The following is a 19,978-nucleotide window of genomic DNA, read 5'->3' on the forward strand; positions in this document are numbered from 1 at the left end:
ACAAAAGGCCTCACTGAACAAGCCAGAGTGTGAACTTTTGATTGCTGTTTGACATTGTTTGTTTTGTGTAGAAACTGTTCTTTGGTTGAAATTGTCTGTTGGACAGAAACCGTGCTGTGAAAAGGATAAAGTCTGAAGTCTCTAAAATGTTCCCTTTTATTTCAACAAGCTGACATTATTGCACACTTCTTTTCAAGTCAAACTCTTCATCAACTTGCTTTAATAAAGAATTTTTGAAGTGAATCTAATAAACAAAAGATGACACATTACACATGAAGAAAATTACTGGTAAATAAAGGGAGAATGATGAATAGAAATGTAGAAATGGCTTGGAGGTCATTTTATCAACCAATTCTTCATAACCCTGTGTTTAGCAATCAGAGATTAGTAAAGGAATTTGTTAAGAAGAAAATGAAAGTTTTGTCAGTTAATGTTATCTCATGTTACCAGCCTTAAACTAAATTACTTTTTTTTTGTAGATTGCATCCTTGTTCGGTTTTCAAAAAGAATGTAAGAAGATAAATTAGCAACTAAAAGAGAAAGAAACAATAAGAAGAGATAAAAAACAATGAGGGTTGATATAAGCTATAAGCGCTTTTACACCGCAGGTCACACCTACACATTCACACACTGATGCTACTGATGTCCATCAGTAACTAATCCCATTCATACACATTCACACACCACCAACGAAGCAGCGACTTGGTGTTAAGTGTCTTTCCCAGGGACACATCAGACATGTAGCTGCAGGAGCTGGTGATCGAACCCCCCACCTTCTGGTTCAGAGACGATCAACTCGACCAAATGAGCCACAGCCGCCAACACTTTTCTGTAGAGTTGTGCTGGTGGGCGGTGTCTACAGTGTGCATGTTTGCCTCTTCATGCTTGGATACAAACTGGTTTGTAAATGTATGCAGTGGCATACGAGTCTCTCACTTGAGGAAGTTTATTTGTAGCTCAGACAGTTTCTACAAAGTTTCAGTGGCACAGGTGTGGTCCCAGAGGTGCACAGAGAAGGGGGAAGTGACTCTCTAAAGATGATATGTTTAGCAAGGCCAGGAAACTAGAAAACCCTTCTGAGCTTAACTGATAAAAGACATTTGCAAAGATCGACTTGATGCAGAGTTATTTTTGATGTTCTTCGATTCCTCAAAAGCTTTTCAACACAGGCCCACCATCATTTCTAGTCAAGGCCGCCCATAATGAGGGGAAAAGGGAAAGCTTTCTGGGGCCTAGCCGCACTGGTGGACCTATTATGGTTAGGTAAAACATTGTCCATCCTCATTTTAAGCAATAAGTACCATTTATTTGAACTAAAATACTCAACATTACTTATTGACACAACAAAATTAGACATTTTATTTTGTGTTGCCTGTATCAAAATGCTATCCCCCTATTCTTAAAGTGGGATGGTTTTTTTAAAAAGGCGCATGAGATATATATATTTTTTTATATATAATTGTTTATTTGAATCAGGGACAGTGTACAAAAAAAAACATTAGTTTCAGAAGAGAAGAGATGCTTTGTACCAGATTTAACTAGCTAGCTAATTTCCATCTGTTGTCTCTGGGCAGATGATGGAAACAGCAAAATACAAATCAACCAGTCACACACACACACAGACACACACACACACACACACACACACACACACACACACACACACACACACACACACACACACACACACACACACACACACAACACACACACATTTCATAAGAGAGAAGAAAGACACAGAACATTTTGCAGATATTAAAACATTATGTACAAGTTTCCCTGAAATGTAAAGACATGAAAACCATGGATTTAGGTTACAGAAAATACACTTTAATAGAATGTTTAAACATCATGTATTACATTTTTGAAATTACAATATACAGTAGTTTGTGGATTATGTTCATGCTTTTAAAACTAGATGAAAAAGAAATACCAAAAATCACAAATGTACTTGTCTGTGTTGTGCATCCGTTCCATCCCTTATTGACTCCTTATCTGAAAAATAAAGGAAAACAATATTAAAAAATACATTCATTTAACTTGTCAATGACACATTGCTGAACAGTGGCGTGATTTGAAAAGTCTGCTGCTTGTGCAAGAATATGATTCATTTACGGCGTTTTTACGTTTCCTTGGTGATATTTTCTTGTATAAAAGTTCATATTAGACATGCAAAGCATTTTAAAACAGACCTTATGGTCACTACAGACAGACGCAGAAGTGCCTTGAGCCTAGCAACAGTGAGCGCCGTGAGAGCTCAGTGAGAGAAGCTCTGAAATTGAGGTTGTGAACGCTGCCAGAACAAATAAAATAGGCGTTAATGGACACAGGCTTTTTTTGCATTTTAAAGTAATCTACCTTTGAATTAGGTCAATCAACCACATTCAATTCTCCACTCAGAAGGTAAACTTCACAGCCTTTTTTTTTTTTTTAACATGTCAAATTTCCTTTAGCTTAACGGGTAGATTCATTTGAAATACATCTGAACCAGAAGGGTTTGTAATCCATCACATGTACAAATAGATTCATCTAACTTTCACGTCCATGTCTCTAAATGTGTAGTGTCTTTTCATATCCTGCACATTCTGGTCTGTGAAGATCTGAAGAAGTTTTTACACCCGCAGAAAAAATGATGCTCATGAGTTTGTAAGTAGTATTTATATCGCTTACATCACTGACATTGATTTCATACCTTCCAATGATAGTAAAACTATAATACAACATACTGTATAAGTCGGTAAAACTAATGTGCAGAAAAAGCCTTTACCTTGACTAGGCTGATTATCATGCTATAGAAGAGAGAGGCTATGAAGAGGAATATGAAAGAGGCGGCTGTGGACCACAAGCTGCTGAACTCATCCTCTTCAACGGCATCATGTATGTAGTATTCACCCCCACTCACTTTTGACTCTGAAGGAAAATATAAGAGGTGGTTAGATGAGAGGTGTCTGTGTGTGTGTCTGTGTATCTTAACATAGTCTTTGTACGTTATGGAATAGTGCATATACACTAGTGTTTCTCTCTCTTTGACATGTTATATGGTAATTTCTCATGTTGCATAGTGAAACAGCAACATAAAAAACCCTGCTGTTTTGTGCTTGTTCTTCAATTTGTTTGATGTTATAATTCATTCATGAATATGTAACAAACTTTTTCTCAATGCAACATTTATTTGAAACACTCAGCACACATATCAGGCTGTTAGATCACTTGACAAAGACAGATTAAAACACCATTTTATGACAAACAGAACAAAATTGAGACATGGATGTTGTTTTTTACAATGACAGACACTGGTGACATCACAGGGTGCGCGTTTTAACATCACATGGTTTGCAAACACAGACAGCAGAACACATGAGCACTAAAAAAACAACATTTAGAGCTAAGTCTTCTGTATGTCACATTCTAAGGAGTTACCCTGGGCCTTAGACACTGGCTGTGGATTCATGGAACTATTGCTGCCAGCAGGCCAGACGTTGCACGTGTACGTGTGGTTGTTCCACTTGTCCTTGGTTGTGTAGTAAATACTTGTTACTGAGTAGCCTTGTTGGGTCTTCTGAGGTGGGAAGTTAATGCCATCAACATAGTTTCCAGTCTTTTGTCCGATGTACTCAGACCAGGCGATGTAGTAATCCTGCTGTTCAAGACTGGAGACCAGGCACACTAGAGTGACCTCGTTTCCTTTGCTGATTTCCTCCTCTGGGAGGACGTGGACGGTCACTTTTGTTTTCTTCCAATCTGAAAGAGACATTTGATTTAGAGAAGGACGTTCATTTACAGGATTTATATTCACGTGTAAGTAACATACTGTACCTCCTTTATGGACAGTCAGGTCTTGAATTACTGGTGTCATATTGTCTCTCATGGCAGAACATCTCACTTTGTTGACTGTCTGCCACTCTGAGAGACGCCGAGTCAACGTGCTGATTTTGCTGTGTTGACCATTTCCGGAATTTTCCGTCAAAGTAATGCCATCAGACACATTGTGTTCATTAATTTGCCAAGTTATTCTCATGTCGTTTACAACACTACTGTCTTGTCCAGAAACGATACAGTCCAACTTTGCCTGGTTGTTGTTGAACAATTCTTTGGGACTTGGTTGGTTAAGGGCCAATGTGACAGCAGCTACAAAAAAAGAGAGTTAGAGGAATTCATCTCGTATCACCTTGATACTGTATTATTGTTTACAGTTTAGTTGTAGTAAATAAACAGCAGCATTATGATAGGATTGTATTAGACTTTTACCTTTTGAGGCCTTCTTCATATATGTTGTGCCTTTGTGTGTCACCTCACATGTGTACACGGCTTTACTGTCCCAGTCTGTGTTCCTCACATTCAGAACACTGACAGCTGAAAATGTGTTCCTGAATGATTTGGGGGGCCAAGTAGTGAAGCCAGTTTCTTCTATTTCATTTTTCTTCCATTTTACCGTCAATTCATTGGGAAAAAAATCATCAATTGAACACATCAGAGCCTGAGTGTCTCCTCTTGGCACCAATACCAACGTTATCTTTGGAGGGAGTTCGGGCACTACGCAGGTGAATGAAAGAGCAGAGATGGAGATTAAGTTGAAATCAGATCAATCTGAAAGAATTTGTTCAATAATACTGGATGAAAATTGGAAATATATAGACAATTCTGAACATAAAAACAAGAAAATGCATTTGGACAAAACGTAAAAGAGCCATGACAGAAGGTTAAAAATCACCTACTTTCAACTTTGACACTTTTGGATCCTCCAGGATACGTCATAGAACAGTTAAAAGATTTCCCTGAACCCCAGTCAGATTTGGATACTTGGGCCAGACTAAGACCTGTGAATTTGTTGTCATTGACAGTTGCAGGATGTTGTACAGAAGTTAAACTGGTCCCGCTGGCATCCGTCCACTGGAAAGTACTCTTTGGGGTGAAGTCATGAGCCAGACAACCAACAGTGATTTGATTTCCAGTCCCAGAGCCGCATTGAACCACAGGGAACAGAGTCGGTGCAGTTCCTTTAGAAAAGATTTTATAAAGCCAAATTAATAGAAATTACTGATTATTATCACAACTGCCTTTTTTAAATGTAAACAAAATATATTTTATATTTTAATGACAGAATTACAAAAGGCAGACCCAAAGTGCTCTATGTTAGATCAATCAATCAAATAGTCAGAGTGAGGGGGAATGAGCTGCTGACCCTCCGCTTCCCAACCAAAGTCCCTACAGACTGAGCTACTGCCCGCCCCTATCTCATAACTATCTCATTGTTTTACATTATTTTGATGTTTTCTTGCAAGTGGCAATTTTTCCCCCCAATATTTTATTTATTCAGTCTATAAAGTATTAAAAAATAATTTTCCATCTTCCAAAACTCACATAATCGTGGATTCCAGATTGTCTTTAATAGATGGAAAATGGAGGTATTGTGAATTTTTACCTTTATGAAAAAATGTTTGAATAATATATATATTTTTAAATTATACTTAATAAAGAATCTGATTAAATAAAAATGTAAATAAAGTTGATTCCAGAAATCCTCACATCTATCAACTTTTTGAATTTATTTAGCCAGCTTGCACAGTAAACAAATATAAGACAATATTTTGAAAACAATATGAGAAAATCTAACATACATCTTATTTTTGTTTGTCTGGTCAACACAAGTCAACGGATTGGAGGTGAACATACTAATGAAAGAACCTCACATAAGCAAAACCTTAAGATGTCATGATAATAATATAATTTGTATATATAATGTATTAAATGAGTATTTAGAATATTTATGTAAGCCTATTGTTTAATAGTTGCCAATTTGTGGGAGAAAGTTATTTTATGAGCTATGCTCTCAATATCAACGATCAACAATTTAATCTTCATTGTGAAAATAAAGTCTCATGAAGGTAAATTTTCCTGCAATTTACTTTATATTTATTTCATACTTTCACACAGAGACCTCCTATTGAAACACAGAAAACTTAAATATATCTCAGCTCAATGGTAGTCTTACCTCTCATCACACAGTATGAGGTCTTGTGAATATCCACAAAATAAAAAGTTGGTGAATATTAATGTGGGGAAAACATTCTGAGGTCCTCACCAGCAGCAGTTAAAATCCAGACAAAGTCATGTTTACTTAAAACCCTGTCCTGCAGAGAGTTGTAATGCCAAGAAAGCCGTTTTCTAATGCTTTCAAGGAAACAGCTGCATTACCAACCAACTGTCTCTGCTTTCTGATTCTGCTATTTGTAAACCTAAACATTACGACCGGGTCCAACTTCTCAAGCATCAAAAATCAGTTTAAAAAAAGATAAATATAGTAATCACTAAAAAGGTTTTAAAGTGACTTACCTGAATTAATGGTGACTGCAGTCCCTTGACCCCAGTAGTCAAAGTAAGCACAGTGATACATCTCAACTCAATGCTTCAACAAAAACCTGAAGAACCAGAAAAACACCTTATTAAAGGTTTGAAAACCACCAAGTCCTGATCTGTAGGAAACTCTAGTGTCCCCCTATAAGCGTATGTTCATGTTGAGTCTTTGACTCTTTTTAAAGTTGAGATTTACTAAGAATAACATTTACATACATGAACTACCTACGACTTCAAACTACTAAATAAACAACTTTTACCTAAAAATCTGCTTATAAAAACCATTACACATTAGTTTCCTTATAGTTCAATGTGAGATATTTTGTCCAGTCCCCTTTTGTCCATCTTTAAAATAGGATAGTTTAAGATTGTTGCTCTCAGGTTTTTGTACAGCTGTATATCACAGTGCCCACCCCAAATAACACCGTGATAAAGCCTCATACAAAAACTAAACACTGTTTCCTGTATGGAGCGTCAGGAAACGTTTATTATTAGCAGTGGGTAACAATCACACTGAACTTAAATTCTATAATTTTCTTCATCTTGTAATTGATAATTTGTCATAATGAATCATTGTGATACTTTGGCTTATGTATGCATATTAATCTGAATATTTGAGAAACAAGAATTCAGATGATGGTCAATAGAAGATGATGCCTATTCATCTATTATCTATGATAATCCTCAAACTAAAGCATCACAATCTTTTATTTTAGGAATCTATTGTTAAAAATATATTTTATTTTCTAAATATCAAAACAAATGATCAAAGATTTTGTAATGAGAATTAAAAATGTAGTAAGTTTGCAAGTTAATTTAATACGTTTGCATGGACCATAAGTCAATTGGAGGGATCAGTCATGAGTATGGCAGCTGTGGCTTAGTGGTAGAGTAGGAACTGAAAGGTCTGGGTTTGATCCCCAGCTCCTGCAGCTACATAGCCTATGTGTCCTTGGGCAAGACATTTAACCCCGAGTTGCTACTGCTGCTTCTTCGGTGTGTGAATGTGTATGAATGGATGAGTTAATACTGATGGTCTCTTTACATAGCAGCCTCTACCATCAGTGTGTGATGTGTATGAATGGATGAGTTAATACTGATGGTCTCTTTACATAGCAGCCTCTACCATCAGTGTGTGATGTGTATGTGTGACCTTGGGTGTAAAAGCACTAGTAGTCAGAAGACTATACAAATGCTATACAAGCTCAAGTCCATTTACCATTCTCCATTTCCTAGTGTTGGAACTATTCCTACTTCATTTGTATCTGTGGAGGATAACTTGCGGCAAAACTGTTGTTTTTTTGTTTGTTTTTTACATAACTTTCAGTGAGTCATTAGTCAGTCACAGTAACATCTGCAGCAGTTTTTGTACAGCTGTCTGACTTCCTGTATCACTGTGGGGCTCTGGCACAATAATAAACAGCAGAGTCTTCAGCTGTCAGGCTGTTCATGTGCAGATACACCTGGTCCACATCGTTGTCTCTTGAAATGGTGAAGCGATTCTTGACCGACGTGGAATAATATTTACTGCTTCCACTCGGAGCAGAAATGTGGGACACCCACTCCAGTCCTTTTCCTTCAGCCTGTCTGATCCAGCTGATAGGTGCATCACCGTCTGATATTCCTGTGTACGTACAGGTGAGTTTGTGGGATTCTCCAGGACTTTTTACCACCGGTTCAGACTCAGTCAGAGTCTGACTGCGCACCACTGTGGAGAAAAACAGACTGATCAGAACAGAGCCACACACAAACCCTGACACATACAAAGACAAGGCTATATATGTGTGTGTATTTACCAGAAACTGATAGCATGAGAAACGTTAAACACCCGGATAAAGTCATTGTAAAAATGTGTGTAAATCTGGTTGTTGGATTGGTGTATCCTCAAGTTGCAGGGAGATTAAAGCAATGGAAAAGGGGAACATTTGCATTGCCACACCTCACATATCTAAAAATGAAAAGCATGAAGATTCAACGTCAGTTTCAACATCATTTGACTGGTGCAGTCTGAACCAGACGTTGCTTCCTCTTCTCTAGATCCTTGCTTGTGTTGTACATACTCTCTGATGTTTGTTGCTTTGGAAAAAAACATATATGAAATGTAGATTCTGCTTCATCTCTCTACACTAGATGTGTTTTTAAATGAATAGAGTTTTCAAGGCTGGTTAGACACGAAGAACATAAAATGAGTTGATCCTGTACTCTGTGTCAGATTTGTAACAATCAGTTTGGGAAAACATGCAAACATATTTTCATCTGAAAGGATTGTGAAAGTATTTTTACCTCAATGAATATGTGTTGAGTGGATTGGGAAAGCATTATTGATATTTAGAGAATTACTTGAGGATGTTGACTCTGAAACTTTCACTGTTTACCTCATTTTAGGAGATTTTCCTTCATCTCTGCTAGCTTAAATTGACAGTGAAGAACTTTTCATTTGTGTTTGATATTTGTCAACGCTGCATGTCTTCTCTTCATGCTGATCTTGTCCTGTACTGAAAAAAGTTGTATTGTCTGATAAAATAAATCCTCCTGCTGTCTTTTAACCATCAAAAGATCGCTCATGAATCATTTGTGTGGAGTTTGGCAGAGTGCTGTATATCGTCTTTCCCGACAAACACCCTGCGGTGAAAGAGATTACAAAGAATAAAAAAAACTAACAATCCTCTTCCAGATCATCTCATTTGCTTTTGTAGGATGTTGTTAGGAATATTACTTTTAGTCCGTTCAATAACAAGCTAAAAAAACTGCTCACAGGAACTGGAAATAAATTCCATCAGTGACCAGGCAGTAAAAGAGAAAAGAAGAATATGAGACCTGATTGACTGCAATTATTCATATAAGTTTCATCATATATACACTTATATTACACATAATTTGCATTGTAGCCATACGTCTGTATTATCTGTTGTGGTTGTTGTGATTGTTCGTAGGACCTGAGCAATAAGTGATTTTCGGGGCCGATACAGATATCAATATTAGGAAGAGAAAAAAAACTGGTACTGATATATTGGCCGATATCTTTCTTAAATTTATTTTCTGTTTGTAGAGCTGGATAGATCATATAGATATATACGAATGTATTTTGTTTATACCTCAAATGCAGTGATAACACTTGTGGAAAAGATATTTCAAGAAGACAAGATGCTCACTGAACTGAAAAGTAACTGTGCATGGACGTGCATCACTTGACTCTCTGGAGTAATAATGCTTGTTGTAATCCAAAGAACGCCCTCTGCTGGTGAAAGAGAACTGATAGTGTAATACAATGACACTCAACTAAAAGGCGATTTGACTGGTGAATAATTGTAGTGATATTGATGCATATCTGCAATAACTTTAGCCAATACCAATAGTAAATGTCTTTATATCTATTTTTAATAGTAAACAAAATATCGGCCGACATTATTGGCTGGCTGATTCATCTATTGGGCTCTAATTATTTATTTTACTTTCTCTGCCCAGCCAGGATTCTTCCGATCTTGCCACTATTGCCAAATGTTGCCAACTGCTTGCTTACACTGGATTTCACACTTGATTTATGTTGGGTCTGTTTAAATACCGTAATTAAGTGAACACTGTAGACTTGTCTCATGTCCTCTTTTTCTTGGTACATCAAATCAATAACTCTTAGTATGATGGTATGAAAAAACAGATATGATTGAGACCACACTGCTGATTCTCTGTGGAGGTTTTTGTGCAGCTGCTCCACTGTCCTCACTCACTGTGTCTTCACGAGCACAGAAGTAAACAGCAGAATCTGCTGCTGTCAGTGTCTGGATCTGGAGGAACTGAGTGCTGCTGGGCACATCTTCTGTCATACTGAAGCGACTTTGAAAGGAGCTTGCATAGCTAGCAGAATTGCTGCCAGCATTCATCCTCCCAATCCACTCCAGAGCTCTCCCTGGTTTCTGTCTGATCCAGTGGATATAGTAGCTCGTCATGTCAAACCCAGATATGATACATGACATCTTCACTGTCTCTCCAGGTCTTTTCACCTCAGAGGGAGACTGCTCCAGTCTGATCTCACTCCAAACTCCTGTTGTCATAGAAATATTGATCATTATCAACAAAACTTGAAAAAAAGGTTTGACATTTACACAAAGTATTAAAGCAGGATGGATTGTCTCACCATGAATAGTAACTACAAGTAATAAACTCCAGATACTACTTTTACCCATTCCTCTGTTCAGTGCTGTCTGATCTCAGATTTTCAAAAGTGTTCAGAACTGTCCGATTGATCTGCCACAAGTTACTGACGGTGTGTTTATAAGAGAGGACGAGTTTGCATAGACCTCCCTCTACAGGTTCAAAAGAGAAACTGTGACTGATACATTTCCATAAGAAGAGAATCTCTTCAGCAACAGAACAAACTCTAAAATATCAGTCATTGCAAATCATGTCTAAAAACAGGTGAGATACAGTGCTCATAATGTTGAATTTTTAAATCATAAATTAAGGTGTAGGAATCTCAGAAGTAGAGAGAGGTTGAGTTAGCAGAACTGAACGTTTCCTTAAAGCGACAGGCCTCAGAGAAACTGGGCTCTTTCTGCCATCTGGTGTTTTTACAATATACTTTAAGGGGAAGAGCATTCATATTTTTCTCTTAACATGCAGTGATCAACTTTAGGTGCCAAATAGTACAAAGTTCAACCCAGCAATCTACGTTTTATCAATAGAGGGACACTCGTTTCAACGGAATATGAGTCAGTGTTCATTGCAGGAAATTGAATTTGGAGTTTTTAATAGTTTTGTCAATTCATAAAACAATAAGAGGGGAGCACACGTCTGCACACACAAACCCATACCTGCCCTCTCAACCTTTGAAGACCCAGCATTGAAAAAGAAAACACTATTATTTTGTTTGTCTGTTTAATTGTCTGCACTTATAAACAGGGCTCCTTTCTATGATCCAACCTGTTTGTGGATCTTATTGTACTTCCCCCGTAGAAAACGAAACAATTGTATCACTGCAATCATTATTTTGTTTATATTTGAAAGAAATAATGTGATAATTATCAATATCGACTGATAAGAAATATTTTTTAGTGATGTCTCCCATGCCTAAGTATGATGGTATGAAAAAACAGATATGATTGAGATCACACTGCTGATTCTCTGTGGAGGTTTTTGTGCAGCTGCTCCACTGTCCTCACTCACTGTGTCTCTACGAGCACAGAAGTAAACAGCAGAATCTGCTGCTGTCAGTGTCTGGATCTGGAGGAACTGAGTGCTGCTGGGCACATCTTCTGTCATACTGAAGCGACTTTGAAAGGAGCTTGCATAGCTAGCAGAATTGCTGCCAGCATCCATCCTCCCAATCCACTCCAGAGCTCTCCCTGGTTTCTGTCTGATCCAGTGGATATAGTAGCTCGTCATGTCAAACCCAGATATGATACATGACATCTTCACTGTCTCTCCAGGTCTTTTCACCTCAGAGGGAGACTGCTCCAGTCTGATCTCACTCCAAACTCCTGTTGTCATAGAAATATTGATCATTATCAACAAAACTTGAAAAAAAGGTTTGACATTTACACAAAGTATTAAAGCAGGATGGATTGTCTCACCATGAATAGTAACTACAAGTAATAAACTCCAGATACTACTTTTACCCATTCCTCTGTTCAGTGCTGTCTGATCTCAGATTTTCAAAAGTGTTCAGAACTGTCTGATTGATCTGCCACAAGTTACTGACGGTGTGTTTATAAGAGAGGACGAGTTTGCATAGACCTCCCTCTACAGGTTCAAAAGAGAAACTGTGACTGATACATTTCCATAAGAAGAGAATCTCTTCAGCAACAGAACAAACTCTAAAATATCACAGTCATGTTTTTTCCCTAAATGATAATCTCTTACTTTTCATCTTGATATGAAAAAGGGGATATTGTAGCTTGTGTGTTTGAGATTGGAAGCTATATTGTTAATGTAGATATGTTATCAGATGATATTTTCTACCCGATTCCATGAGCACTGAATTAAATGTTTCCCCAAGTATTTCTTGGGATCACAATACACAACTTTAATCTATAAATATTCAGGAAAAATCAAGCTTCTCTACATTTTTTTCTGTACTGATGTCGGCTGCAGTGGAAGTCTGATTGGGTTTATAGCACGCTATTCTTCCTCATGTACAGGTAAAACAAAAATCCTCTATTGTTCTGTGAATACATAAAGATTCCTCACATCATACTTATCAGATTGTGTTGTCTTTATAAAGTCAACATTATGTGTGGTTGCACTGCATTGCTCTGGATTAGTTGTGCTGGTCTTTTGGTGATTTGTGTCAGTGGAGCGTACACAGACTCAGTAATACACAGCTGAGTGAGTCGGCAGGACGCAGTTTTGTCAGTTCATACAACAATAAGAGGGGAGCACATGCCTTCACACACAAACCTGTATCTGCCCTCTCAAACTTTAAGGACCCAGCATTGAGAAAGAAAAGGCTATAGTTTTATTTGTCTGTTCATTTATTTGGTTTTCATTTGTTGTTGTTTAACGTTTGGTTTAAAAGTCCTTTCCAGGATCCTTGGTGAAGATTTAAGAGGTCTGGATGTTTGTGGGTATTGATTTTTCGTCCAAGTGGTGAAGCCTTCAGTAATTACAAACCTAGAAATTATTCTGACAGGGAAAGTATGTCTGTGCTTTATTCCTGTTGAGTATCCTTTTAAAATGTAATTCAATAAAATGAAGAACTGCTGATATACTTCTGGTTGACATTAGCAGTGTAAGAGAGAGGAGCAGTAAACCAATCCATTTAATGTAGAGAGAGTAATAACTCCTACATCAGGTTTATCATTTTCTCATTACTTTGTAGCCGAATCAGCTTTTGGTTTTGGAATCAGTCACTCCATCTTAGTCTGAGTCTGTATGTTAAGGAGTATATCCCTGATTCTGAATTGAACAAGCTCCATAGGTCCACTAGACATAAATAGCAAAGGATTCTGTGAAGTTATTTAACACATCCCAGTCAGTGAAGTTACTGATGTAATGTGAAATGCTACTTTGACTGTTTTTGTACAGCATTACTTCCTCCTGTGTCACTGTGTGTCTCTGGCACAATAATAAACAGCAGAATCTTCAGTCTTCAGACTGTTCATCTGCAGATACACCTGCTGTCTGCTGTTGTCTCTGGAGGCGGTGAACCGGCCTGTAACTGACTGAGAGTAGTATTTTCTGTCATTATCACTCTCAACCCAGGCGATCCACTCCAGTCCTTTTCCAGGAGCCTGTCTGACCCAGTTCATATCATAGCTGCTCATTGTAAACCCATAGGCATAACAGGTCAGTCTGTGGGATTCTCTAGGCCTTTTAACCACTGGTGCAGATTGTGTCAGAGTCTGACCATCAACACCTGAAGAGACAGAAAAGAAAACCATCAGATGTGACACTTTCAGAACACTTTTTAGAGTAAAGATGAGTGATGATCATCACCTGCCCAGCAGACAGTAAAAAGCAGCAGTCCTGTCCTATAGTCCATCATGTTCAACTGTGTGTCCACTGTTCTCTGTCGTCCTCTCTGCTCTCACATAAGTAGAGGAGGAACACATCAGAGATTTACATTGACTCCTCCTCACATGGACTGAATTAACTTGGGTCTCAGTTTCTGTCTGGTTGAATTTGATAATTTCACTAGTAAACAAATTTAACATGTTTACCTGTTGTCATGGTGATGTTAATCTGTGTTTAAATAACTTAGCCAAATAAAAGGGTATAACAATGAGCTAGGCAGTGTTGTTGTGGAATCAACAAATCTGGAGTATGAGTCGAAGAAACAGAGTCACGTCAGAGTCATGACCCCGTTAACTGAGTTACTTTTCTGGATGAATCCTTGATAGATATCTGCACAATTTGTTTTTCCTTTTTCTGCATCCTTACAGAGACAATATTCACATGCAGGTGAACACTCGTGCCAGCACATGCTTGAAAGTGAATACATTTTAGAACCAAAAAAATCAAAAGTCTTTTTCAATCAATAAATATGAGACATTTTCTCAAATTCCAAGTCTGAATGCAGTCAATGCTGAAGTCAGGTTTGAATCACCAGTGCTTGTTTTCAAGTCGAGTCACAGTCCAGGACGTGATACTGAAACACTGGAGATTGGATTTTTTGTAAACATCAAGACATTTTGATAAATCTTTTTTTCAATGTATTTAATGTCACAAAGTAGTTTTACTGTCAGCTAAATTCTGACGAGAGAGAAACACAACTTTAGACGTCACCAGCTTCAATGAAGTGACAGCCTGCAGGTCACAAAGCTTTTTATTATTGTCTCTATGATTTAAAACCAACAGTTAGGATGAACCCACCGAATCAACTGCTGCTGAATGTTTCCTTCTTGTGATTGAGCTTTAAGAGACTTTGTCACAATGCTCTGCCATTATACGTTTGATCTTTTATCGCCCTCTGTTGACTACGGTCGCCCTGAAGTGCAAAACACAACCACAAATTACAAAACACAACAACAAATCAGAAAACACAACGACATTAACTTTAACCGGAAAAGGTAGGTACCTGCAGTCGACAAGCATCGTCGCTGATTGGACGAACGCAATGTCCGTCTTTTTAACCAGAAGTAAATGCTTCATACGCATTTGGGAGCCAGGCAGAGAAATGTCAACGAAGTAAGCAGAGATTTAAAATTCATGATGTATTGCCCAAATTGTGGCAAAGAGCTTCCAGAAAAGGTATGGCCAAACTTTTGCAGTGGTCGTGGCAAGAGGTTACCAGATTTTACATCCATTAAGAGTGATTGTATTATCCCCTGTGATTGCTGATTAACACTCTGACTCTGAGGCAGTCACTTACAAGCCTGTTTCAGAGGGAGAGGTTACTTTACCTCTGAGTCAGTTACTACGGTAACTGAATAAAAATCCAGGTTGTTTTAATATGATATGTTAGGGTGGCAATAGCCTACTACAACGTATAAAACAAAGTATTTTATCGAACATAACATGTCTTTAAGTCGGTATGAAGGGGCTGCATTACTCCGTAGGGAATTAGAGGCTACATTCATTTTCTCTTACACCACTTCTCTCTCCTTTGCCGCTGCGCTGCAGCAGTTTTACTTTTTTTTCCTTCTTAAAACCTGTTCATATTCGCCGTAGCCTGTGGCCACATGAAGATATTGATGTATTTTGAGATGATTAAAGTAGGAGGATCTCTTTTTTTGTCACCTGTTGCCATGGTGAATCGTAGTATCGGGGCTCCATTCATGTTGGCTTTTTATCGTGTTTCCTTCTTGTGATTGAGCTTTAAGAGACTTTGTCACAATGCTCTGCCATTATATGTTTGATCTTTTATCGCCCTCTGTTGGCCTTTGTAAAAATGCATTTCGTCAGGTTTTATTTTTCTTCTGGCCTCTTTTATCAGTGGGTAAATCTCACACAGTAATACACAGCAGTCTATTTGTTCTTTTGGTTGCATCACTGCTTAAAGCCCCAACATGATCTTTTCTGCAGGTCGTCTAAACATGCTCATTCTGCAGCAGAGTTACTCTGACCCACCCCTCCCTATACGTATAACACTCTCTGTGAGTGATGCCTCTTCATTTATGGTGTGCTTTGGGTTTGCACAAGTGTTTTTTTCTTTTTTACCAGGCTGGTGTCTATGGTAATTATTACTAGGATGAAATCATTGTTGTGTAAACATGGCCTATTATCACTATTATGTTTTAAGTGTGTGTGCAGAAAATGAAAATCCTCAGAGCGTTGATATTTCAAATGTCTCTTTCTCCAAAGCAATACAAGATCCAGTCCATCGGTTTCCTTCACTCAGTCCGATCAAACTGGAAACACAAGACGCTCTTTTTAGCAATTAAGGAGAGACAGACACATTCAGTCAACCAATCAATCATTATTTGAATAACATCAATTCATTACAGTTGTTATCTCAAGACGCTTTACAAAAGAGCATATGAGATGATATGCAGGAAGGATTTCTCCTTTGTATTCCTCGTGTTCCTGTTGTCCACACTTCCTTGCCGCTGAGGTGGAGGTCGGAGCAGGCTGAGCATGAATGTGGACGGCGGTGGTTGTAGGGTCGACACAGTCGGATGGTGGAGGCTGGGCGTCAGGCTGTGGTTGTGGGGACGACACATGCCCTTAATTAAAAGTTACAAGGACAAGCTGCTTCAAACAAGAAGATTCACGTTAACAGTCAGATCCACTAAATATGAGATTTCATCAGTCTACTTTAACAACATGTGGAAGAATACCAGAGATGCACAAGAACTGAAACTTTAATTTTTTTCACATCAAACTGAAGCTTATTCTATAAATGAAACACAGAGAGAGTACTGTTTGACATGTTGAGTTTTTGTACAGCGATACTTCCTCCTGTGTCACTGTGGGTCTCTGGCACAATAATAAACAGCAGAATCTTCAGTCTTCAGACTGTTCATCTGCAGATACACCTGCTGTCTGCTGTTGTCTCTGGAGGCGGTGAACCGGCCTGTAACTGACTGAGAGTAGTATTTTCTGTCATTATCATTCTCAACCCAGGCGATCCACTCCAGTCCTTTTCCAGGAGCCTGTCTGACCCAGCTCATATGGTGGTTGCTGAATGTGAATCCAGAGGCTGAACAGGTCAGTCTGTGGGATTCTCCAGGCCTTTTAACCACTGCTTCAGATTCTGTCAGAGTCTGACCATCAACACCTGAAGAGACAGAAAAGAAAACCATCAGATGTGACACTTTCAGAACACTTTTTAGAGTAAAGATGAGTGATGATCATCACCTGCCCAGCAGACAGTAAAAAGCAGCAGTCCTGTCCTATAGTCCATCATGTTCAACTGTGTGTCCACTGTTCTCTGTCGTCCTCTCTGCTCTCACATAAGTAGAGGAGGAACACATCAGAGATTTACATTGACTCCTCCTCAGATAGAGAAGAAAATAATTTCATTTGGATATCACTTCTTTACTTTTGGAATTAAATTCTAAACACAAGTGTCCTTTTAAGTTGTTAATTGTTTGTTTATTTTTTTCAGTATCTCAACTCAGGCAGCCAATCAGTAAGAACACAAAGCAGAATAACACACAGCTCTACTTTTTAACAGTTAGGGAACATAAAGTAACATGTATGTGTCTTCTGTTCTCAACATTCACGGAGGATTTTGTCACATGGGCTCAGGGTATCAGAGAACAACAGTGGTATTAAAATCTCATTTTCTTATAGTTTGATTGAATAAGATCTCCATAGAGGAAGCTAAAGACCTCTGGTTCAGTTACTAATGTGAATGTGATCCTGATAAGTGTGAGTTATTCTTTTGAAAACAAAGGTATTTTCATGTGTTACAGCTGTTTTTCTCCTTACTGTAAAAGTGAACTGGTGTTTAATATGTATAAAAATAATTATAATACATTTGATTTATTTGATTTACAGAGTCACATTTAAAGAAAAACACTTTTAAACAATGTTACAAAAAGAAACATTAGCAATCTAAAGCAGTGTTTATAATGTTTCTATCAGTGATTTGAATTGTGGCAGGTCAGTAAAGTCTCAGGTGTGTTTGAGGAGAGAGATCCAGAGAGAGAGGGGCAGCAATGGAAAAGTCTCTGTTCCCCTGGTTCAGTGCTTGGTGTTAATCATTATTGGTGTGACGGCTCCTCCTCTGGTGGCTTCATGTTACTGGTGTTCAGGCTCTGAGGGGTTTTTGTTCAGCTCTACTGATGGGTTGTGTCACTGTGGGTCTCTGGCACAGTAATACACTGCAGTGTCTGCAGGCTGCATATTCAGTCCGTTTAGAGTCACTCTGTTTCTGGAAGAGTCTAAGTCGATACTGAACTGGTTCTTCAGTGAATCTTTGTAGAGTGTGGTGGATCCAACTCCGCTACCGATCCACTCCAGTCCTTTCCCTGCAGGCTGTCTGATCCAGGCTGTAGCATAGCTGCTAACAGAATAAGAGACCTGACAGGTGATGGTCAGACTCTGACCTGGCTGCACAGTCACAGAGGCTGGCTGTGTCAACTGTTCACACTTCACACCTGTTAAAAAGAGAACATGTTTAGTAAGAAATGATCAAGTTAAACTGCAGAAGAAGAACTGTTGACTTTGACAGATGCAGACAGACTCACATCCAGCTGCCAGCAGCAGCAGCAGAGCTACAGAAAACATGGTTGATGTTGAAAGTGACGTGCTGTGAACTCCACTGACGGCCTGATGGGAAGTTTTTATAGCTGAGTAACAAGGAAGCTCACTGAGTTTGCATACAATCAAACATATGAAGCATCAATGATGGTCTGACTGGAGCCAATAGAAGAGTCTGTTCACTGTTTTTATATCTGCAGAGTGAAAAGATGACTGGAAATCATCTCTTTCTTTACATATGATAACAGATATAATATATGTGATCATACTGTAGGATCAGATTGGTTGAAAGTGTTTACTAATAACTGGTTTCATTCATTTTAGGATTAATCTTATCAAAGAGAGCAGCAACAATCAATAAATAGGTGATAAGGAAATGCTATTAGAAAGAGCTTTTCTACTCTTCTTATGTTAATTCATATTGTGTGGATGTGATTATATATAATTACTCTTTAATAATGTTGGTGTACTAACTTCATATCATGTTGAATATTTTAAATCTTTACATGTTTCGTCCACGTGTTGATCTCTACTGTATGCTTGGAGTTCAAAACAAATGTAGATACAGTTTCTCCAAACAGATACAAAGAATTTAATCAGCTGTATTGAATAAAAACAGAAGTAGTGTTTTGCAAAGTCTGCAAACATTACTACCAAGGAAAAAAGTTTTAATTATGTAGGTTGAAACTGAATTTTCATCTCTTCCAGTAGATAATGTGATAGGTGTAATTTATTTGAAATAACTGATAAGTTATAAATAACTTCATGAAGAAATAAATATGATGTTAGTGACATAAAACAGCGAATTCTTGTACAAAATGTCATAAAACAATTGTAGAAGTTCATTTAAGTTTAATAATTTGTAAAAGATATCAGTGTTAAAACAGATTCAGTCTGAAGGATTTAAAACACTTTAAAAATGAGTTTTTTGTTAAAAACCTTTGAAACAAACAGATATGCCAAGATTTATGAATCTGTCATTTACCTGTAATGTCTATCAAGAGATAATGCATGTGATTGATTAGTTATGCCTGCCGAGGCCGGAAGGGGGAGCTCTCAGCCGCGATGCCTCATTCTGCATGACGCTGACAGAGGAAGCGTCGTGTCTTGAGTCCATTTATTCATTTGACCCTTTTTCAGGTAAAAAGTTAATATATATCTGTGTTATCTACAAAGTATGTTTCTAGAGATGTTTTCGTGTTTATTGTTTATTGTAGGAACTTACAGAAAGATTGATGTTTAAAACGTTGTATTTACATTTTATGAAAGTTCAGTGAGACACTAAGCTAGGTTAGCTCCGTGTTGTATGCATAGACTGTAAAAATAATGGACGGGACAAGGTCCCCGGTCTAGTGAAGCTTTTATTTTTAGAGCTCCCCCTGCTGACTGGCTGCAGTATAGGTCATAAACCCCGCCTCCTCAATGATAACAGACGGGATGTGGGTCAAACTGTAAAGCTAAAATACTCGTCACATAAGTCACATAATTTTTTTCCAAACCTAAACTCTGCTGTGATCATTAGTTATTATCACCCTACATT

General features: G+C 38.0%; 1 long non-coding RNA gene and 3 gene segments (V, D, J or C); all 4 read right to left on the reverse strand.

The window, feature by feature from the left end:
- Window positions 1-1,808: 1,808 nt before the first annotated feature.
- On the reverse strand, window positions 1,809-7,079 carry LOC132995289 (immunoglobulin heavy constant mu-like). The segment is given in 7 exon segments: window positions 1,809-1,995; window positions 2,768-2,910; window positions 3,421-3,741; window positions 3,817-4,128; window positions 4,249-4,533; window positions 4,716-4,997; window positions 6,334-7,079. Coding segments are annotated over 7 exon segments (1,419 nt in total).
- A 566-nt stretch (window positions 7,080-7,645) lies between these two features.
- LOC132995307 (immunoglobulin heavy variable 3-48-like) lies at window positions 7,646-8,245 on the reverse strand. The segment is given in 2 exon segments: window positions 7,646-8,062; window positions 8,151-8,245. Coding segments are annotated over 2 exon segments (363 nt in total).
- A 3,080-nt stretch (window positions 8,246-11,325) lies between these two features.
- LOC132995332 (uncharacterized) lies at window positions 11,326-12,177 on the reverse strand. The gene is made up of 2 exons (XR_009677007.1): window positions 11,922-12,177; window positions 11,326-11,828 (listed from the first exon to the last, which is right to left on the reverse strand). It is a non-coding gene; the product is annotated as an uncharacterized LOC132995332 (long non-coding RNA).
- A 5,826-nt stretch (window positions 12,178-18,003) lies between these two features.
- Window positions 18,004-18,607, reverse strand: LOC132995317 (immunoglobulin heavy variable 3-23-like). The segment is given in 2 exon segments: window positions 18,004-18,335; window positions 18,426-18,607. Coding segments are annotated over 2 exon segments (345 nt in total).
- Window positions 18,608-19,978: the final 1,371 nt, after the last annotated feature.

Source organism: Labrus mixtus, chromosome 20 (assembly GCF_963584025.1).
Source record: "Labrus mixtus chromosome 20, fLabMix1.1, whole genome shotgun sequence".
Taxonomy (NCBI): Eukaryota; Metazoa; Chordata; class Actinopteri; order Labriformes; family Labridae; genus Labrus; species Labrus mixtus.